The sequence below is a fragment of the Nematostella vectensis genome, chromosome 11 (genome assembly GCF_932526225.1).
Source record: "Nematostella vectensis chromosome 11, jaNemVect1.1, whole genome shotgun sequence".
In the NCBI taxonomy this organism is placed as follows: domain Eukaryota; kingdom Metazoa; phylum Cnidaria; class Anthozoa; order Actiniaria; family Edwardsiidae; genus Nematostella; species Nematostella vectensis.
The window spans coordinates 11,596,424-11,619,625 of NC_064044.1; the positions used below are offsets into that span (position 1 = coordinate 11,596,424).

The 23,202-nt window shown below is 43.1% G+C and overlaps 1 protein-coding gene across 1 annotated transcript; it reads left to right on the forward strand.

The window, feature by feature from the left end:
• The first annotated feature begins 497 nt into the window (after nucleotides 1–497).
• LOC5518614 (paramyosin) lies at nucleotides 498–22,001 on the forward strand. Its single transcript, XM_048734409.1, has 13 exons — nucleotides 498–864; nucleotides 2,223–2,366; nucleotides 2,685–2,778; nucleotides 3,401–3,478; nucleotides 3,701–3,812; nucleotides 4,234–4,309; nucleotides 8,832–8,905; nucleotides 9,143–9,215; nucleotides 9,632–9,791; nucleotides 12,651–12,712; nucleotides 15,301–15,360; nucleotides 16,545–18,866; nucleotides 19,605–22,001. Exons 1-13 carry the CDS (start codon nucleotides 820–822, stop codon nucleotides 19,707–19,709), a joined length of 3,405 nt encoding a protein of 1,134 aa, XP_048590366.1. The 5' UTR covers nucleotides 498–819; the 3' UTR covers nucleotides 19,710–22,001.
• Nucleotides 22,002–23,202: the final 1,201 nt, after the last annotated feature.

Sequence of the window (23,202 nt, forward strand, 5' to 3'; positions counted from 1 at the left end):
GTAGCCAATCAAATTGCTGGATTCGTGATAGTATGGGAGTAGATTTATACTAAATGCTGTTATATGATAAATAAACTTTGTTTCAAGGTTAAAAGCTAGAAAATTTCAAGTAAAATCGCTGTTACTTGGTCTTCAGTTTTGGCCATTTTTCTCACTCGTGCAGCACTGCGCCATGGCCGCTTCACGAAAATCTCACTCTAAAAATTTAACCTGAGAGGTCTAGCATCCTGTTTCAAAATGTGTATTTTATATCATAAGAATTTTGCGCAAGGCTACTCGGGAGCCTGATATGAAACTCCCGCGAAAAATGACATGTGACGAATTACACCAATCACAAAATTGCACCCAGTCGCGCGCAGTCGTAAGCATTTTTCATATAAATTTTTATTCATTTCCAAATGAATCCCCCAAAAATTGAAACATCATTCTAAATACTAATTAATGCTTTATCCAGTTGCATAAAACCATTGCATGTGTGTTTCCATTTTGTGATCTTTGCATGGTGGCGTTACTAATTCAATCCTCTCAATCATTTACAAAATCGCTTTGAGTGTTCAGCCAAGCGTAGCAAAGCGTTCTCGAATCTCGTCTTCGTGTATCGTGTTGTCAACAAAGCGATTAGAAGAGCTCGCCTTCCGCTCTCCACTAAGGATAAAATTTTCGTTTTTAAACGATACCATTTATCAACGAATTAGCTCTTATCAGCATGGTATATAGCACAGCCAGAGTATCGATTTGCTGCAAATGTATAGGCTATTAGCAGTCGGTTATTGAGACATTTTGATTTTTGAATTCGTTCATAACGGCTGGCCAAAAAAAATGGCTCTTGGTGAAGGAAAATGTGCAAGCGAAGGTATTACAAAGGTAAGAAAACTATGTCTTGAAAAACATATCAACTTACAAGGCTTCGTTATTGAATTATTATATGCTGTTGGAAAAGTTATGGGTAATATACTTTGTAGAGTTTTTCCGTCAAAAGTTAGCGTCCTTTGGTCCTGTTTGCTTATAGGTTATCGAATTCTTGTTACGGCTCAGAATGTCTCAGCTATGAAATTATAATCCTACACTAAACGACATTTTCACTTTGAGTGGTGTTTTGTTATTACAATCTGCTTTTAATTAAATCAAAATTGATTAAGCGTTACAGCAACAAAAGTATAGCATTCAAGGGTCGTGATATTATCACTTATTATTATTATTATAGCGTTGTAACCCCTGATTGGCGGCTTGTATACAATCTGTATGTATCATCTATTTTGTCAATTCGCATGAAAAAAATATTCACTGTGGCTGGGTCAGGGGCGGTAAAGGGGGGGGGGTCCCTACACGTTTCACGAGTTTAAAAAATCGGAAATCACGTTTCACGATAAACTGATAAACTGCCAGCAAGGATCAATCTTCTGAAATCACGATTAACGGATTTTAAAGAGCATAGATCACAATTCATACTGATCAAATTTCGCATAAATGACGGCAAGGTTATAGCAATCACGGTTTTAATTTTTGGTCCTTTTCACGATTTACAATAAACAAAAAAGGGCGTTCACGGATCACGAAAAAAAAACCTTACTTCACCCGTTGGGCTGATTGCATTTTAAAATAAGAATGCTACCAGGGTGACAAAGTGGCCCCAAAAGTGTGATTGTGGGAGGGGGGGGGGTTAAAAAAATAACTTTTTGTCGTCTTTTATCAAGAAAATTGATTTATACACGTAACACACATACATATACATATACACACATACATAAGTACATGTAAATTGCACATTCACTGCCCATACCCATCCACTTCCCATATGCTACAGGCTTTTTGCTAGAATTTACCTTCCACCTATTATTATGTGAATAGCTCAGGGGCATTTTTGCAAGAGACATCTTTATACCTTGAAAATGTATGGCCTGTTTATCGATATGTTATAGATATATATCTCATGCATACATACCCAGTGTTTGCTCAGGGGGGCCCAATCTCATTTTGAAAAAAAAGATATTTTCTAGTCTTTTACTATCCTCACCCAATGTGCTATATGCCACATTAGCTGTTTGGAGCAGTTTGGAATACTCTTCCCCTACACATACATTTCTGCAGAGATTCTGGTTAAGCAATTTGCCACCAATTTTAAGGATACCCTTAAGATAGCGTTACTATCGAAACATTTAAGCTTAGTCACTAACCCCCCAGACGTTACCCACTATATTGTACTTATTAGGTCTCTCTGATAGGTATATGCCGAGTGGATAAAGTCATACATCCCAGCATGCGACGTCACCCCGGCAACCACTCAAGATTGCCTGAGGGATGGCCAGATCCTATGCAAGCTAATAGAGCTCACCACAGGCAGCCCATTGGTGTGTAATGATCAAGAGGTAAACACCTGGGAACGCTAATGAAAATGATTCCTTCCCCAAATTAGCCAATCAGACTTCCTAATTTGGAAGATATGTTATTTTGTGGCATTCTTTTCAAGATTTTTTTAATGTTTACAATTATGCAAATCTGATTGCTAAAAGTTTCAAAACATTGCAAGAAAGAATCTCCAAAAATATGTCATATTGTCAGCATTTGTAGAGGGTGACATCTCTGTTCTTGTTGCTTGGGGACACAAATGCACTGTTATGAGAGAGCCTTTTGGGCACTTTTGTATAAGTTGAGGTGCAGTTAACTTCAATTTTTTGTATCTATAGCTAAATTCTACAGAAGCCAGCAACTTAAAAGTTCAAACAGTTCTTGACTTCCTGGAAATTAATGGAATAGACACCAAGAATATATCTGCTGATGGTAAAGGAATAATTAATTCATAATTACCCTATTTATAACCCTCCCTTTCTTCATTCACTTCCCCCATTTACCCCTCCCTTTCCTTCATTCTAACCCTTAACCTCCCTCTTCTTTCCCTGTATTTCCCCATCCTACCCCCACTCTCCCTCCCGTCTCAGGCGTGTACCCTCAATAGCAGATCTAGGGGGAGGGTTTAGGGGGTTTAAACCCCCCCTTTGGGTGTCCAGAAAGACATATGAAACAAAAAATATTTCCCCCTCCCCCCTTTGTCACTCAAAGAAACCTCCCCTTTAGCAAAAGGCTAGATCCGCCCCTGACCCTGACGCGTACCAGGCTGAGGGTGGTGCGCAGTCATAGGTATCTTATGGAAAAAGCATAGGATTTGAAGATTCCTTAATAAAAAATGACCCACTTTTTGGCTATCAAGGGGGGGTGCTCCCTGATCCTGCGCACCCCTCTGTGTACACGCCTACCTCTCTCTTTCCCCTTTTCATCCATCCACTCCCTTCCATCTCCACCCTTTTACCCCTCTATTCACTCTGTCTATCAGTCCCTTACCACATCCCTTTTATTTGAGGAAGAAGACATCCTTATCTCACAACCCTGTTTACATTGATTATAGACATAGCAGAGGGGAGCTTGAAAGAAACCTTGGATCTACTATGGATTATCATTCTCCACTTTGATGTTCACACAAAAAGTAAGCCCATATCAGTCTATCTATTAAACTTGAGATAATATCAGTCAATCTAATAAAAATGAGTTATCATATCAGTTAATCTAGTATAAGTAAGCCCATATCAATCAATCTAGTAAACTTGTGCCAATATCAGCCATTTAGTAAACTTAAGCCCATATCAGTCAATCTAGTAAACTTGGAATCCTGCTTAAAACTTATTCACACATCACCTGGACATTTCAGACCGAGCAGCGTACCAGCGATCTGTCAGCATGGGGAAGAGGTTTCTCCTTGAATGGATTTCTCGAGAGCTGCCAGACACAAGTATTGACACGAAGGGATTCTTCATGGACACGTAAGAGATTTACTCAGGCCATTTTGCAAATATGTCACACAAACTGCTGAGAACTCTGTGATTTGGATGTGTTAGAAGAGGGGAAGGGATAAAAAACAATAACTTGCATTAATGTAAATAATTTCATGCTAAAAGTGTGTGTGTTGTTAGGGAAGGAAGGGAGGGAGGGAGGGGGGGGGGGGTGATAATTTATTTCCAAATGGGTGTGTTGTGTGGTGGGAGAGGGGAAAAAAGTGTGTGCTTGTTGAGGAAGCTCCAGCCCCTCCACACCCACAACCCTTGCATCATGTAAAAAGGCTTAATTATCCACACATTCACACACTCAAATACGGCTAGCTTCTATTACTACAGTAGCTATCCTCTGGAGAAATCCTGGTTTTGTCTCTGATTGTATTTTCTTGCACATTTTTTCTTGTCATAGCTTGCAGAGTGGGTCATTTCTTGCAAAGCTCATTGCTAAATATTGTCCTCTTGAGGAGGATGTCACATCCAAAGAGGTGAGATTATTGTGAAAAATTCGAATTAATCATCTGTAGGCCACCTCTCTATTCATTTCCACAGGAAGGTGGTGATATACTCTGTATCTAAGTATCTGTGAGAAATATCTCAGTATTTCTGGGAAATATCTTCCTTCCCTGAACACTATCTTGTCACACCCCACCCTTCGACCCCTGAACACTATCTTGTCACACCCCACCCTTCTACCCCTGAACACTATCTTGTCACACCCCACCCTTCCACTCCTTGACACTATCTTGTCACACCCCCCCCTTCCACACCTTGACACTATCTTGTCACACCCCACCCTTCCACTTCTAAACACTATCTTGTCACACCCCACCCTTCCACTCCTGAACACTATCTTATCACACCCCACCCTTCCACCCCTGAACACTATCTTGTCACACCCCACCCTTCAACCCCTGAACACTATCTTGTCACACCCCACCCTTCCACTCCTGAACACTATCTTGTCACACCCCACCCTTCCACTCCTGAACACTATCTTGTCACACCCCACCCTTCAACCCCTGAACACTATCTTGTCACACCCCACCCTTCCACTCCTGAACACTATCTTGTCACACCCCACCCTTCAATCCCTGAACACTATCTTGTCACACCCCACCCTCTATCTTGTTACACCCCACCCTTTCACCCCTGAACACTATCTTGTCACACCCCACCCTTCCACACCTTGCTTGACACTATCTTGTCACACCCCACCCTTCCACACCTTGACACTAACTTGTCATACCCCACCATTCCACCCCTGAACACTATCTTGTCATACCCCACCCTTCCACCCCTGAACACTATCTTGTCACAAACCACCCTTCCACCCTTGAACACTATCTTGTCACACCCCACCCTTCCACTCCTGAACACTATCTTGTCACACCCCACCCTTCCACACCTTGACACTAACTTGTCATACCCCACCATTCCACCCCTGAACACTATCTTGTCATACCCCACCCTTCCACCCCTGAACACTATCTTGTCACAAACCACCCTTCCACCCTTGAACACTATCTTGTCACACCCCACCCTTCCACTCCTGAACACTATCTTGTCATACCCCACCCTTCCACCCCTGAACACTATCTTGTCATACCCCACCCTTCCACCCCTGAACACTATCTTGTTACACCCCACCCTTCCACCCCTGAACACTATCTTGTCATACCCCACCCTTCCACCCCTGAACACTATCTTGTCACACCCCACCCTTCCACACCTTGACACTAACTTGTCACACCCCACCCTTCCACACCTTGCTTGACACTATCTTGTCACACCCCACCCTTCCACCCCTGAACACTATCTTGTCACACCCCACCCTTCCACACCTTGCTTGACACTATCTCGTCACACCCCACCCTTCCACACCTTGACACTAACTTGTCACACCCCACCCTTCCACTTCTAAACACTATCTTGTCACACCCCACCCTTCCACTCCTGAACACTATCTTATCACACCCCACCCTTCCACCCCTGAACACTATCTTGTCACACCCCACCCTCTATCTTGTTACACCCCACCCTCCACCCCTGAACACTATCTTGTCACACCCCACCCTTCCACACCTTGACACTAACTTGTTATACCCCACCATTCCACCCCTGAACACTATCTTTTCATAGTCCACCCTTCCACCCCTGAACACTATCTTGTCACACCCCACCCTTTCACCCCTGAACACTATCTTGTCACACCCCACCCTTCCACCCCTGAACACTATCTTGTCACACCCCACCCTTCCACCCCTGAACACTATCTTGTCACACCCCACTCTTCTGCCCCTGAACACTATCTTGTCACACCCCACCCTTCAACCCCTGAACACTATCTTGTCACAAACCACCCTTCCACCCCTGAACACTATCTTGTCACACCCCACCCTTCCACCCCTGAACATTATCTTGTCACACCCTACCCTTCCACTCCTGAACACTATCTTGTCACACCCCACCCTTCCACCCCTGAACATTATCTTGTCACACCCCACCCTTCCACTCCTTGACACTATCTTGTCACAACCCACCCTTCCACTTCTGAACACTATCTTTCACACCCCACCCTTCCACTCCTGAACACTATCTTGTCACAACCCACCCTTCCACTCCTGAACACTATCTTGTCACACCCCACCCTTCCACTTCTGAACACTATCTTTCACACCCCACCCTTCCACTTCTGAACACTATCTTGTTACACCCCACCCTTCCACTCCTGAACACTATCTTGTCACACCCCACCCTTCCACACCTGAACACTATCTTGTCACACCCCACCCTTCCACCCCTGAACACTATCTTGTCACACCCCACCCTTCCACTCCTGAACACTATCTTGTCACACCCCACCCTTCCACCCCTGAACATTATCTTGTCACACCCCACCCTTCCACTCCTTGACACTATCTTGTCACAACCCACCCTTCCACTTCTGAACACTATCTTTCACACCCCACCCTTCCACTCCTGAACACTATCTTGTCACAACCCACCCTTCCACTCCTGAACACTATCTTGTCACACCCCACCCTTCCACTTCTGAACACTATCTTTCACACCCCACCCTTCCACTTCTGAACACTATCTTGTTACACCCCACCCTTCCACTCCTGAACACTATCTTGTCACACCCCACCCTTCCACACCTGAACACTATCTTGTCACACCCCACCCTTCCACCCCTGAACGCTATCTTGTCACACCCCACCCTTCCACTTCTGAACACTATCTTGTCACACCCCACCCTTCCACTCCTGAACACTATCTTGTCATACCCCACCCTTCCATTTCTGAACACTATCTTGTCACACCCCACCCTTCCACTCCTGAACACTATCTTGTCACACCCCACCCTTCTACCCCTGAACATTATCTTGTCACACCCCACCTTTCCACCCCGGAACACTATCTTGTCACACCCCACCCTTCCACCCCTGAACACTATCTTGTCACACCCCACCCTTCCAATCCTTGACGCTATCTTTTCACTCCCCACCCTTCCACTCCTGAACACTATCTTGTCACACCCCACCCTTCCAATCCTTGACGCTATCTTGTCACACCCCACCCTTCCACCCCTGAACACTATCTTGTCACACCCCACCCTTCCACACCTGAACACTATCTTGTCACACCCCACCCTTCAACCCCTGAACACTATCTTGTCACAACCCACCCTTCCACTCCTGAACACTATCTTGTCACACCCCACCCTTCCACTTCTGAACACTATCTTTCACACCCCACCCTTCCACTCCTGAACACTATTTTGTCACAACCCACCCTTCCACTCCTGAACACTATCTTGTCACACCCCACCCTTCCACTTCTGAACACTATCTTTCACACCCCACCCTTCCACTTCTGAACACTATCTTGTTACACCCCACCCTTCCACTCCTGAACACTATCTTGTCACACCCCACCCTTCCACACCTGAACACTATCTTGTCACACCCCACCCTTCCACCCCTGAACACTATCTTGTCACACCCCACCCTTCCACTTCTGAACACTATCTTGTCACACCCCACCCTTCCACTCCTGAACACTATCTTGTCATACCCCACCCTTCCACTTCTGAACACTATCTTGTCACACCCCACCCTTCCACTCCTGAACACTATCTTGTCACACCCCACCTTTCCACCCCGGAACACTATCTTGTCACACCCCACCCTTCCACCCCTGAACACTATCTTGTCACACCCCACCCTTCCACACCTGGATAGCATCTTGTCACACCTCCATTCCCCACCCCTGGGTAGCATCTTGTCACACCCCACCCTTCCACACCTGGATAGCATCTTGTCACACCTCCATTCCCCACCCCTGGGTAGCATCTCGTCACACCCCACCCTTCCACTCCTGAACACTATCTTGTCACACCCCACCCTTCCACTTCTGAACACTATCTTATCACACCCCACCCTTCCACCCCTGAACACTATCTCGTCACACCCCACCCTTCCACCCCTGAACACTATCTTGTCACACCCCACCCTTCCACTCCTTGACACTATCTTGTCACACCCCACCCTTCCACTCCTTGACACTATCTTGTCACACCCCACCCTTCCACTCCTGAACACTATCTTGTCACACCCCACCCTTCCACTCCTGAACACTATCTTGTCACACCCCACCCTTCCACTTCTGAACACTATCTTATCACACCCCACCCTTCCACCCCTGAACACTATCTCGTCACACCCCACCCTTCCACCCCTGAACACTATCTCGTCACACCCCACCCTTCCACTCCTGAACACTATCTTGTCACACCCCACCCTTCCACTTCTTGAAAGTATTGGTTGCTGAATATATTTCCCTCCTCACGTTCCTTTTATTTATTGATTCATTGATTTATTTATTGGTTCATTATTATACTTACTTACTCTGATTTTTATTTATTCATTTTAGTTATTTATTTATTTATTTATTTATTTATTTATTTATTTATTTATTTATTTATTTATTTATTTAATTGTTTAGGTTCTTCAAGCCAATGACCTGAGGAAAGTGTTTGACGTTGCTCAGAGAAACCTCGGCGTCCCTAATATCTTAAGGTTAACATAATTGTAGTACCGTAGTAATAGCTCAAATAAGCGCCTCCCCTGAATTAGCGCCGCGCATGTAAGGGAAAATTTGAATAAGCGCCTAGCCTATGGGGAAAGTTTGAATAAACGCCTTCCTCCACTCAGCGCCTTGCGAATTTTTTTCATCTAGAGATAGAACAGATTTCAAAAGATATTATATATTATTTTTTCGTCTACCTACTTTAATTTATCTCTTCAATATTCTAGCGCGTCAGCGTTGCTTGAGGGCTGTGCCGACGAATACTCGCTTCTTATCTACCTCGCGATACTACGAAGAAAGGTAAGTCACGCCTTCATTAAAATATAAAAGTGCAGACATTGACACGCTGTTTTTCAGACTTTAATAGAATTCTCGTTATCGCGAATTTTTAAAAGTCTCTGTCACCCTAGCAAAATAGCACGCGCCAAAGCTTTTGTAATATATTCATTTATATTTTTAATTTGTTAAGAAATCTACCGATTTGTAATGAAAGCAGTGATTGACTGAATTACGACTATGACGACAAATGCATTTGTATAATAAAGAAAATAACTCTATAGTTCTCAATTCTCACACTGCGCAAACAAGCAACATAACAAGTTGGGCTTTTGAATCGGCTTCAATGTTCGTCGGCGCGTGTTATTTGCGCAAATAAGCGGCGGTCAGAATGAGCTATTTATAACCTTATTTGTCACCGTTCTCACTTCGTCTTTAAGATTTGCGAGGGAAAAGGCGAGGAGGTTTTCAAAGGAGGAACTTCCCCAACCAAGCGAGCGCCCCCACACACTCCGGACAGAACACCAGTGGTCACCCCCGTTAAGTTGACGCCGGGCAAGATAATGAGCCACGCCCCCAACGCTCAGATTACTTCACCGCGTGAGTACAAAATATTATAGTGAGAAGGCTTATTCCTGTAGAGACATTATTTGGTACGTTCGACTTTTACATGCACATATTAAAGCCGCATTGTCACCAGTTTACTTCCGGAGGTCCGACGGAAACCTCAACCGTTAAAAGACAAAAGAATCTATTAGAATCCGAGATATTTAACAGGCCATCTGCTCTAAATTATCAATCACACCCTCAAAGAAACTTCCAATTCCAACTTTCAATATTTTGAAATATTTTTCGCGTTTTCTGTTTAAAATCATCGGATATTATTACGTAATTGACCGGGAGTAAACTGGTGACAATGCAGCTTTAAGTACATCCTTATTGGTTTAGGACTTTCAGACGAAGTTCGCGTTTATCTTATCCCTTTTCAGAATCACTGTGTTCTATGACACAGGGGTACTAGATACAAGTAAGAATAAGTGAGCTTCAAAAGAACGCTAGCTTTACACACAGCACCAGTAGGGCCAGTAACTGAGCGCTAACCAGACGCGTTTCGTGAAGGAGATGGGGTGGGGGAAGTTCCGTCAGTTCGGGAACAATGAATAGCTGTCGATCCTTCTTAGGACACATCGCACGCCATAACCGGTCTAACTAAAGATAACATTATTGGCAATAAATGGCAGGGAGCCTTCGAAAACGCTACTTGTCAATGTATTCAACATAGAATAGCATGGCACCGGATATGGCAGCCACCACAACTAGTTTTTATTGTCATTATATTTGAAATTAGTTGAATTTAGGGGTGTGTGTGTGGGGGAGGGGGGGGGTAGGTGCGTCTGCATGGACAGGGCCGTATCAGGGGGTGGGGAACTAGGGCCGTAGCAGGGGGTGGGGAACTAGGGCCGTAGCAGGGGGTGGGGAACTAGGGCCGTAACAGGGGGTGGGGAACTAGGGCCGTAGCAGGGGGCGGGGAACTAGAGCCGTAGCAGGGGGTGGGGAACTAGGGCCGTAGCAGGGGGTGGGGAACTAGGGCCGTAGCAGGGGGTGGGAAACTAGGGCCGTAGCAGGGGGTGGGGAACTAGGGCCGTAACAGGGGGTGGGGAACTAGGGCCGTAGCAGGGGGTGGGGAACTAGGGCCGTAGCAGGGGGTGGGGAACTAGGGCCGTAGCAGGGGGTGGGGAACTAGGGTCGTAGCAGGGGGTTGGGAACTAGGGTCGTAGCAGGGGGTTGGGAACTAGGGTCGTAGCAGGGGGTTGGGAACTAGGGTTGTAGCAGGGGGTTGGGAACTAGGGTCGTAGCAGGGGGTTGGGAACTAGGGTCGTAGCAGGGGGTGGGGAACTAGGGTCGTAGCAGGGGGTGGGGAACTAGGGTCGTAGCAGGGGGTGGGGAACTAGGGCCGTAACAGGGGGTGGGGAACTAGGGCCGTAGCAGGGGGCGGGGAACTAGGGCCGTAGCAGGGGGTGGGGAACTAGGGCCGTAGCAGGGGGCGGGGAACTAGGGCCGTAGCAGGGGGCGGGGAACTAGGGCCGTAGCAGGGGGTGAGGAACTAGGGGCACGTGCCCCCAATATATTAAAAAATAATATGGAAATGTCCAGTAGGGGCATGGCTCTGCCCCCATTTCCTTAATGTTTCTGTATTTTGCCCCCCAATATTTCGAGGCCTGCTACGGCCCTGATGGCCCTAGTGCCAAATTACGCATGACCTCATTGTTCATCTATTTTATATATAACATTTCTTGTCCAATAAAGCTATAACAAAAAAAACCGAATGTATGTAGAGCCCATGCCAACACGATGGCGCGCATGTGCAGGTCGTATTGACTTAGATCCAGCCGACTAACGGGACGACAAGCCCGAGTGTCAGGCCCTTTTTTCGTTCCCTATGAAGTATATACCGGGAAGCGATAACATCGCCTTATACTCGAGACAACATAACATATTAACAATAGCATCGATAACTCTTAAAATGTCGGTATTAATGGAAACACCTAGAGAAACACTTAGCCATTTAGAAGCGTGCCACATGGATATGACCGCCGAAACGTTATAATTGGTGTGCAAAGTAAGAGGCTTTTATGGAGTTTGACGTTGGCACCGATGAGGACAGCAATAACACCACCAGTGGGACAGGTGATCATGAGAAATGCAACTTCCGATCAACGCTATACTCTTACATGGCAGGATTACTAAATGAATAAATTCTGATATATTCTTGCAACTGGGTTTTATGTTTAAGAAACTTGAGTTCAAGAAGGAATAACTTGTGGCTTTTTAGTTATAAATAATGAATATGGTTAACTAACTTTTTGAATTTCCTTTGAAAACTGATCTGCATATAGTACTTTCTGTTTGATGTGCTCATTTAATTTTTTTCTGTCAGTTGTCTGGGTTTTGTCGTATAGTTTATCTGTCTTGTTGTGTGATATATCCTGGAGCTATGCTTTATGCTTGAAAGAATGACTCTAATATGAATGACTCTAAACCTTGTACCGTGTGCTCATTTAATTTTTTTCTGTCAGTTGTCTGGGTTTTGTCGTATAGTTTATCTGTCTTGTTGTGTGATATATCCTGGAGCTATGCTTTATGCTTGAAAGAATGACTCTAATATGAATGACTCTAAACCTTGTACCGGTATTTCTGATACTTTCTTATGCCTTTAATGAGATAATATTAGCCAAGGAATATATACCCTTCATTGAAAATTAAAGTATTGTGGAGGAGCAGTGATTGTGGCCAGGGTTTTTAAATTCTTTGCAGATATCGACTCGTGTCTATTTCTTATGCATGTGAGCATAAGGACGCTGATATTCTTGGAGAACTAGAAATTTGTGTGTTCATAGTATTGTGATTGTTTCAACGGAAAACCAATCTAATTTTTATGATTCTCCCTATCTTTTTCAGTCTCTCCGAACACTCTGCAAAGTCTTGTTGAACAGCAAGCGAAGTCACACGAGGCGATACAGGTAGGGGGATATATATCACTTGATATTGGATACTATATTTTATAAGCACTTAAATTTAAGAACATCGTTAAGAACATTTTCAGCCTTAAAATGCTCCAAAAATAAGGACGGCCCAGCCTCAACTGAAAATTAGACGTTCAAAAAAGAGTGTAAAACGTGTTGGAAAAAATCATATTTTCTTCACGCACGCTTTGCTTCCGTGTTTTCGTAATCCTTATCTTTTAGCTAATGCATGCGAATACCATCAGCTTTCTTTATTCTTAAATTGCTTTAAACAGCTAGCGTGTTTTACTACAAAGTTTGTCTGTTTATAGTTTTGTGCTTCGCGCATGGTTTGGTCAAAATACAATGTATATCTTAAACTTTTATATTTCGTGTCATGAATATAATTGCAATTCATTTGTGTTATTGGCTTTGACACAATTGATGTAATTCATATTGGCTCGTCTTGTACATCTATTTTTTTTTCCATACTCGTGCGCGATACAAAAACTACACTAACTTGCAAACACTAACCGCGACTTTTCGATATCGTATTTCTAAATTCTCAAAAAAACTCGAGCAAATGATGTGAACCAAACTTAAGCTAAAGCATAAAGTTGAGTCTCGACATATTGTTAACTTGTCTAAATGAAATAAGTAATAAAATAACAAAATAAATAACGTGAAAAAAGAATAAAAAGGGGCCCTTATACGATTGGTAACATCTTAGATGTTTTTTTTATGGGTTTAGAATTAATATTTTGTATAACTTCGTAGCGTTAAAACAAGCCAGTCTGCAGAATCTATGGGAGATCTATTGGTGTAGATTAAAAAGAATTGTACTACATAACAAGTTAAGAAGTTTAGTGTCTGCAAGCGGTAAAAAGACGTCCGTAAATGACCGCTAATTTTCAAATGACGGGCGATCGTTATCTATGTTGTCTAAACTCTCCATCAGTTTAGTTCTCTTGCGCGCTATGACTGGGTCTCGTCGTATATTTATCATTGATGTTTATCCAACATTGATATTGGCCACACTGTCAGTCAACAATGACAGGTGCTCGTATATATATTTTCGACTTTTTTCACATCTAGATGCCAACCATTTTTTGAATCCTTTTGCGGTTTCTCCGTTTCGCACTGTACTGCAGTCTACCGAATATAATTAACTTAAACAGCCTTTGTCAGCCGCCATTTTGTCATCCTAGCAAAGAACCAACGTGAAAAAGCATCCATTTCCATCGGCTGATTTGAGGAAACCAAAGCAATATTTTCAACTGAATTTGGCACATAAAGTATGAAACTTTGTTTTTAGATGGTTATTTCGAGATTTTAGTATATTATATGCCTTCCAATATTGAATGAAAACAATAACAAAGGTGTAACTGACAAGGGAACTTTATAGCCAAATTCGTTGTTGCGCGACCTCTCAGAATCGAAAATTCCTTTCTTCGTTTGGGAATAGCGCGTAGTCAATCAAACCAAACAATCAAAGCCAGACAAACCGCCCCCAAAGCTAGTGTCTGACTACGCGCTATTTCCAAATGAGACAAGGATTTTGGATTCGCCGAGGTCGCGCAACAACGAATTTGGCTGTAAATAATCGCAGCTACTTCTTTATTGACATTTTGATTTTGGCCACGCTTATGTCATGCCTGGTACACTAGTGACTTAACGACATAACGACATAGGCGCGCGCACTCATGCTCAGCCCGACATTACGTTATAGACATAATAATATAAAAACATGTTTTTTTCCCCTTATGCCGTTATGTACATGTCATTATGTCGGGCTTATGTCTTAATGTCGAACCATTCACACTTGAACATATGAACATAAGAGTGTACGCGCCTATGTCGTTATGTCAATAGTGTGCACCAGGCATCATACTCATGGCTCAGTGCTTATTGCATATTTATCTCTCAAATTTTCCCACGCTATTGATGCTCGCACATTCGTGGATGAGAGTAAACAAGACATGAGCACGGACAGATTCTGCCTGTACGTGATATAGACAGGCTAGGCAGTCGTCTTTATTATGGACACAATTTGATTCTGCATTTTAAAGGGCATCACACTAACCAAACAATATCTAGCTGCTATCTGAGCCTCTGCATGATCTTAGAATTTGCTGAAATCACAGACTGGACGTTCTTATAAACAAATGTTTTTATTAAAAAAGTTCTTATACATGAAAAAGAGTGTATAAGGGGTAATCTATTTCCTTTTTTCCCCTCTGTTCAAGAGTTAAATAAGAACTTCCCCTGCAACCATTGAACGCAACCCAACTCACTAGTTTAGATGTTTAGTATTTTAAGGTATTTTAATACCTTATTTAAAAATACTAAAAAAAATGGTTGTCACTACGCAAGCGTAACGCAAGTAGTTCCCAATTTTTATTGGTACACAGGAGCATAACGCAATTAGTTCTCGATTACCATTGGTACACAAGCGTAACGCAATTGGTTCCTGATTGTTATTGGTACACAAGAGCGTAACGCAATTAGTTCTTGATTTTCTATGGTACGCAACAGCGTAAGAGCACGCACCTTTCAGTGAGAACCGATCTTTATCATTTTATCCATCTTGTTATCTGTCCCAACAGTCACTCCAAGAAAAGCTGCAAGCTGTCAAATATCAACCGCTAACACCAAAGTTTAAAAAGGTATGGTCACTGTCTGTGGTCTGGCTAATGGTATGAAAAATAAGGCATATAATTGTTTACTATAATGCTGAAACAAATGGTAGGATATAAGCTGTTAATGACCAAAAATGTGGTCACGGAATTCGTTATACACTGATGTACATCCCATGTAACATGCATATCCTGTACCAAGCAGATAAGTCGCGGCGAAGGGTAGTCGTACTTTACAATTTTTTTCGTCTTACTATAAGTTAACGTTAGATGTCATCGCTGAGAGAACTATTCAAGCGCATGATTTTAGTTGCACGTGAGTGATTCTTCTGTCGCTGTAGACGACGTAAACTTAACGGTCATCATCATCGTCGTCATCGTCATCATATCCATCATGATCATCATCATAATTATCAACAACAACACCAGCATCGTCGCATCGTCGCAGTGAGCTAATTATGGTATTAAATCAAAAGTAATTCAAATAAAAAAATGATGGTGATTAAAAGTTCTAGAAGATGAAGATGATGATGATGGTTATTATTGAATATTCTATACCATGTTAATATTTTTTGTGACAAACGACTGGAAAGAATGGCATTGTTATTTTGTTTTGTTTTTTGGCATGCACGACGTGGCATTTTTTATGTACTTATATTTTAATGACATACTCTCTTAAGGTTTTTCTTTAGACCCATAAGCCGGGTTTCCAAATCGTCTTTGCCGCTTATCATGCGCCTGGAAACGTCCTTGTTCAATATATACATCTATTTTAGATTAATAAATAGCATATAGATGACATCCGATATTTTGCTGATTCTCCGTTATAGACGCAGACATAACTTTGTTGCTCTATAGGTCAATCTGCAGTCAGCCATACTTTCATTAACTTGTAATCATGCGTAAGCCGTTATCTGGATGCTTCCACCATCAGACTTATGTATTGTGCTCATTATGGGTTATTGTCACGCACGAGCTATAGCAACCAATGCAGGACGTTTTTGCAGGTCAAAATATTGAGTTTCTTCAGCTTGAATTATGTGGACGAAAAAAGCCTTTTGGATGCTTCACGTTTTGCGAGGCTTAATTAAACGCAAAGCGCTTAAAGGTTCCGCGTAAGGGCTAATGTCACGCATGGAAAGGACCGCGCGTATTCTATACCGTTTTTCTCAGGTTCATTGGCGCTCATCATGCTTTCAATGTTGTTCTCGCAGAAACCTTCTCAGCGCCGGAAGTCTCTGGAAAGATCACCGGTAAAAACTGAGAAAGATCGCTCACAACAACCAGATGATATGAAGACTGCGGACTGCAATGCGAACTTTTTGAGCGCCGAAGAGCCTAGCGCTCGGCGGCAAATTGATCAACTTTATAGCGCAGTCGATCGGAGATTCCTAGAGTTTATGCTTGATGCAGTGCACAGGGGTTATTTACCGGTGGGCTTCGGCGCAAGTGAAAGCGTATTGAGTGTACCTACGAGTGGAAAGAATGAGGTTAAGTCTAAACCGAGCAACGTGGATGCGAATAGTAACAGTGATGATACGGGATTACAATCAGATCCACCAACCGCGATTAGAGGGGAGAAATTAGCAAAGGAAGGAAATGTTGATGATGCGCTTAGCAAAGGGCGCGACAGTGCGAGCGAAAATCGCCATACAACCACCACCGCGAAGAGTTCTGTTAATGGAGAGGAGAGGGGTTCTAGCACAAATCACAAGGGTGAGAACGTGACTGAACAACCCAAGGAAGAACTAGAAATGCCGAGCGCGGAGATTCCGCCTGGAGGCTCTACCGTAAACGGCTCGAGCAGTCATGTGGAAATCGAACAAGACAGCACAACCGCGAGTACATCACGTCTACAGTCCGACAGTGACTTGAATTCAAAGTCGTTGTCAGAGTTAACGGACGTCCAAGACACTCAGCATATCGATTCTGATTCAACAGGGGTCAAGGATAAATCACAAATCGAAGAAGAGTTTTATGATACTGAAGAGGGTCTATATGACGACGACAATGACCAATTTATGATGTATCTGAACTCTATCGAGCAAACAGCCTTGAAGTACAAACTTCAAGTTGAGCAAGCCAAGATCGATACCTTACAGCTCTTAAAGGAGAGGCTGGAAATGGCCTATGAGGGCACGCCATTGGAGCAGATCCCGGCTAAAGTAGAGCAGAAACTACATGAGACAATCGCTGAAATTGCCAGCGAGGAGGTTCAGAAATACGAGAATTTGCTCAAAGTGGAAGAGGACTTTGACGAGGCCGAATCTGATATAATTCTTCAGATGCGCACGCAACTCGACATGCTCGCACAGGAGAATTTCCGACTTCAAAATGAACTGGACGCGAAACGAAATTACGAGGAGGAGTACTTCGAGTTGCGGCAGAGAATGCAAGAGGCGGAGGATGAGATGGCTTCAATGAAACACGAATACGCGACTAAAACGGGCGAGAGCGATTTCCTCTCAGAGAGAATTGAGCTATTGGAGAAAGAAATTCTGGATATGAGAGTTGAGTACGAGGGACAGATTCGCGAGTTACAGAATGAAAACCTAGACCTTAGGAAGGAATGTCTCGAGCTTGACAATGAAAACAAGATACTGGAAGACGAGGTCAAACAATTGAGTGAGGGGAGTACTCCGGAGGGGAATGATTTGGATATTTATGGTCGTAGCGAAAAGCTGTGTTTAGATGACGAGGTCCCAATCTCCTCGTGCGAGCTGGAGGCGTTTGAGACGCGTTTGTCGGATCTTGAGCGTCAGAACAAAGCGTTAAGAACTGGTGCGAGCGCGGATCAAGCCATGATCCAGTGTCTGGAGGGTAAGATAAATGATATAGAAGCCGCGCTTGAGGAAACTAAAGAGAGCAATAGCAGCATGCTAGTAGAGCTCCATGAAGCGCAGAGACAGAATTCCTCAGACCGCGCCAAGATCGCTAGCTATAAGGAAGAGATAGAGGCTCTGAGACATGAGAATAAGGTGCTCAAAGGAACGCTAGAAATCACCGAAGGCGAAGTCAAGTATCAAAGGGAGCACACTGGTAGGACACCCAAGGGGAAGAGAAAGGAAATTTGGCGGGAGATCCGTGAGCTTGAAACCATTCTCAAGGACGTGCACAAAGAGAAGCGAAATATCGAGAAGAAATACCTCGCGTTTCAACACGAGAATAGGGAGCTAAGTCGATCCCTGAACTCCAGTAGATCCCCCACGGGGCTATCCCCCAACACCTCGCCTAACAGGGGAATAGGTATGCTCGTGGTGTCTCCTGGGAAGACCCGCACTGCGTCCTTACTTGAGCGTGTGAATAATTTACTAATGAAGACATCCATGCCTAATGGAGTAAAAAAAGAACTCAATTCTCCTGTAAGCAGTACCGAAAGTGATGGGGTTCCTGTGTACACAGACACCCCGCGTAGCACTTCATTATCAAGGGACACTAAGCTGGGCTCGCCTGAAAGTGATACTGGTCACGTGACGTCAGCCGATGATAAGAAATCTTCGCCTACGCGTAGCGTTACCTCGGGGCTCTCGGTGCAGGTAAGGCGATCATTGGGTTCTACAGATTCTTCTATAGGATGTCTCTCGTACCGCAAGTCCATTATCTATACTAGGAGTGATAATCAGCTCATCCCGTGAGACAGCGCGCGCTGCGTCGAAACTAAGATGGCGGCCGATAGATTAAATTTCCTCGCGATAAAATCACCCCCAGCCTCGAGCATTTTAACTGTATGCTTTTTTTTTGCACCTTTTATACGTGCCCCCTGTATTAACAGTATGCACCCCCTCCAAATATATATTCTCTCCCCTACTCTAAAGGATTTCGAAAAGATAGGTCCTCAATCCCAATCTTGAATGGATTACCCTTATCATGATTTCCACAACTCTCCACCCTCCCCCCTTGTAGTAGCCTAATTTCCTGTTAACTTTTTCCCACCCCTCCCTAGTGGTATAGTCTTAAAACTCGCTGTGATTTTTTTACCCCACCCCCTCCCTAGTGTTAGGTTAACTCACTCACCCCCCTCACCCTACCGTGATATTTACAAACCCCTCCCTAGTGGGGCCAAGCTTGCCTTGATCACTATTCCACCCCTTTCTAGTAGTAGGTTAGATTGCCTTGACCTTTCCCCCACCCATCCCTCGTGATAACCAAACTTGCATTGATCTTTATTCCGCCCCTCCCTAGTGGTAGCCTGACATGCCTCACCCCTCCCTAGTGGTAGCCTGACTTGCCTCACCCCTCCCTAGTGGTAGCCTAATACGTTGTGCTCTCCACAGCTCAACTCTTTGCGTAAACATGTGGGTGACTTGGAGGCGGAGAAGGCGTCGATCCTCAAGGAGCTGAACAGCATCAAGGCATCAAAAGGCGACAGTAGTTCTTAGCGCCAGTGTGTTCACTCTGACATGGATAGAATTGAGCGTCAGGAAAAGGTGGAGCCACACACTCATCACTGTCTTGACAGTAAACTTCAGGATCATATAATGTTACGAGATATATGGGGTGACGACCATGAGCGAACTCCTTGGGGGGATTCCCATGTTGACCTGATAGGGATGCTCGTCGTATTTTTTAGGGGTCAAAATCGGGTCTCAGGTATTTTTAGGGGGTATCCGAGGAATTATGGGCTTTTCTCTAAGAAATTTGTATTTTTAGGGCTTCTGGGGTATTTTTTAGGGTAGCAGTTTTTGGTGTGCCGGTATTTTTTAGGGGTATTTTTCGAATTTCCCGACGAGCATCCCCATCACTTTTACCCTAAAGAGCAAACTATTTATCTGGCAGGAAAATGATCCATCACCTCCCCGTCAGATATCAAAATGAACGACTCCTTACGCCCGCTCAGTGGCACAGAAATGTTCTAGCCAATCAGGATAGGAGAATCGTAGTTTTGATTGACAAGATTTCCCGATGTTATAAAATCGCGTCGGATACATTGGCTAATTTCAATGCTTGTAACGGTGCTTCCTATGCACCACAATTGGTTGATTTCTATAGCATTTTTGGGTTGCCACGGTGGCGCGTGTCTGTCTGTAATGCCTAGTGCACACTATCGACATAACGACATGGGCGCGCGCACTCTTATCTTCGACATAACGACATGGGCGCGCGCACTCTTATCTTCGACATAACGACATGGGCGCGCGCACTCTTATCTTCGACATAAGGACATGGACTTAATGACATAAGAGAAAAAACATGTTTTTTTCTTTTAGATCAGTAATGAACGACTCAGTTCATCCAGGTAAATTAGTTTAATACAGTTCTGTTTCTTGGACCAACCGTAAGGTTGATCCACTCCTCAGTTAAACCTTTTTACAACTGTAACACTGACGTACGTCTACGAAATTATGTATGGTTTCGTGAGATGCAAAATTTAACACAAACACAAACTAGCAATTGAAACAGGCCGCTATAAAAGTTTACCTTATGAATTAAGGATTTGTGAAAAATGTGAAAAAAATATGGTTGGGGATGAGTACCATACCTTAATGGAATGCGACTATGTCAATGATATACGTCGAGTATTTTTTAATGATCTATTTGCAATCAATAACTCTTTCAAACTGTTAAGGCCAAAATACCTTTTTTTGTATATTATGAGCTTAACAGATGACTCCATTACGAGCCTAGTCCTGAAATTTTGTGATGATGTAATTAAATATTATGAATAGAGGATAGGCATATAAGCCAACCTACTTTGTATATTATCCTAATATACCTGTATTGGTATTTATTGGAATTGGAATAAAAAAAAGCTTATATATAATATGGCCGTTACAAACTGCGCGCGTTATAAGATTGTCAAGCGCGCGCTTGTACGTACGTCAGTGTTACAGTTGTAAAAAGGTTTAACTGAGGAGTGGAGCAACCTTACGGTTGGTCCACGAAACAGAACTGTGTTAAACTAATTGAACTGAGTCGTTCATTACTGATCTACATAAGCTCCTACAAAGTCGAGCACTATTTTGGCTCAAGGTGAAAACTTGTACTGGATTATTGTTTTTTCTTTTATGTCATTATGTCCATGTCGTTATGTCGGGCTGAACATAGTGCGCGCGCCCATGTCGTTATGTTGCTAGTGTGCACTAGGCATAAGAGATCGCCATACCCAGATCTCCCTCGGGCACTACAACCCCAACGCGCTGTGATATGGCAAACTTCATTTTCGTCGTGCCCTGTCGAGATGTAAGGTCGAGTTACAAGCGGAGATTTAACAGTTTCTTATTCTCATTGGGCTCTCTGCGACTACAAAAATGTTCGTGATTGACCCTATTTCTTCGGCAGGCGGAATCAACAAACGACCTGACAAATAAATGGGCTAAAGTCCGCCTATTAGTTGTACATATTTACCAGAGAAAGCCTCTAAAAAGAAGGAACAACCGTAATGTTTTTGTATTATTTCTGTACAGCTTATAGAACTATATTAGTTTCACGCCGTATTGTTTGGCCGTGGTAATGCAGCCGAGATTTTGAGTTGGGAAATTCATTGATCGTGATAAAGGAGATAGGATGTTTATAGTGTAAAGTGATTATATATTTATAACAGTAATTCAAACAAAATTGAGCAAAAGTGAAATGTATAAATATATGTAAAAAAATGAGCAACTATTTTCCATTATATTATTTGAAAGTATTTTTATACTTTTAAAATGCGAATAAAAAAATAGATTCTTAAATCGCAGTCTTGCGCTCTACTCTCCAGTTCAGTTACTGTAGTTATATTTTTCTCCCCTCCCCCCTCCTTCCTAGCTTGCGCTTCGAAACCCTCTAGCAGATGTCAGTAATGACCGTCTTTGATGGGCTAATAGCGTAGCGGGAAGTCAACAATACAGCAATAACAGAAAAGCGTTCATGAAGTGATCATTTATAACACCCTAAGGCAAAGATGGACTCATGCTTTACCCTCAATTAATGCACGTAATAATGATGCTTTGTCAAATCCAATTAACAATGTGCCCTTAGTATAAGCAGTGATAAAACATGTTACCTGAATTTTTTTTTAGCAAAGACGTTTTGCTGTCAAGTAAAATTTTGGGGTAAATAGTAAATCATTTGGGAATGAAATAACGAGTGTAATTAAGAGCGCGTTTATTTCCTATCATTCTGGAATGGGAGGTAAAGAATGTTCAGAATGGCATTCGACTCATTCTGCTACAGGTAGCAGAATGAACGGAATGGCCTTTATTCCATTCCGGAATGGGAACGCGGGATAAACGAACGCGCGCTTTTTTCTATTCAAATCATTCTCATTCCGTAATCCAAGTTAGAAAACGCGCCCTAATTTGTCGCAACGAATGTGTACCGATCAAAACCCTTAGCACTTTCCTCAGTTACATTGAAAACGTGCCCGCAAATACTAATCTCTTTTTGTATAGTATCTATACATAGAGGACGCTAAATGACTAAAGAAAATGTTAGAAAAACAGGGAAAGCTCTGCTATCAATGTATAATGCGGTTTCCCTAAATCCTATGTATAACATGGTTATTTTAAATAGGGCTCCGATCATACTATTTTGTCATTGATTAGAATTCATTATCCTCCTCTCCTTGCCTTCAAATACACGTCATGTTCTTTTGACAACTTTGCACAATATAGGGATTTCTGTTTAGGGTTACAAGCTGCGCAAAAAATGGTTATTTAAAGATATAGCCTTTCTGGGTTAACACTGCCCGCTTTTTTCCATTAAAAAAAGGAAATAAAAAATTAAATAACAAAGCCATAGAAAATAACAGCGAAAGAACACTTCTTAGTATACTGTTATTATTTTAGATTACTGCAGGCGAAGGCAGCATATACAGTCAACATTGTTGACCTGTTGAACCAAAAATGCTAGCGCTATTTGAGAGCCTACAACGTTGGAATGCGCAATGAAGTA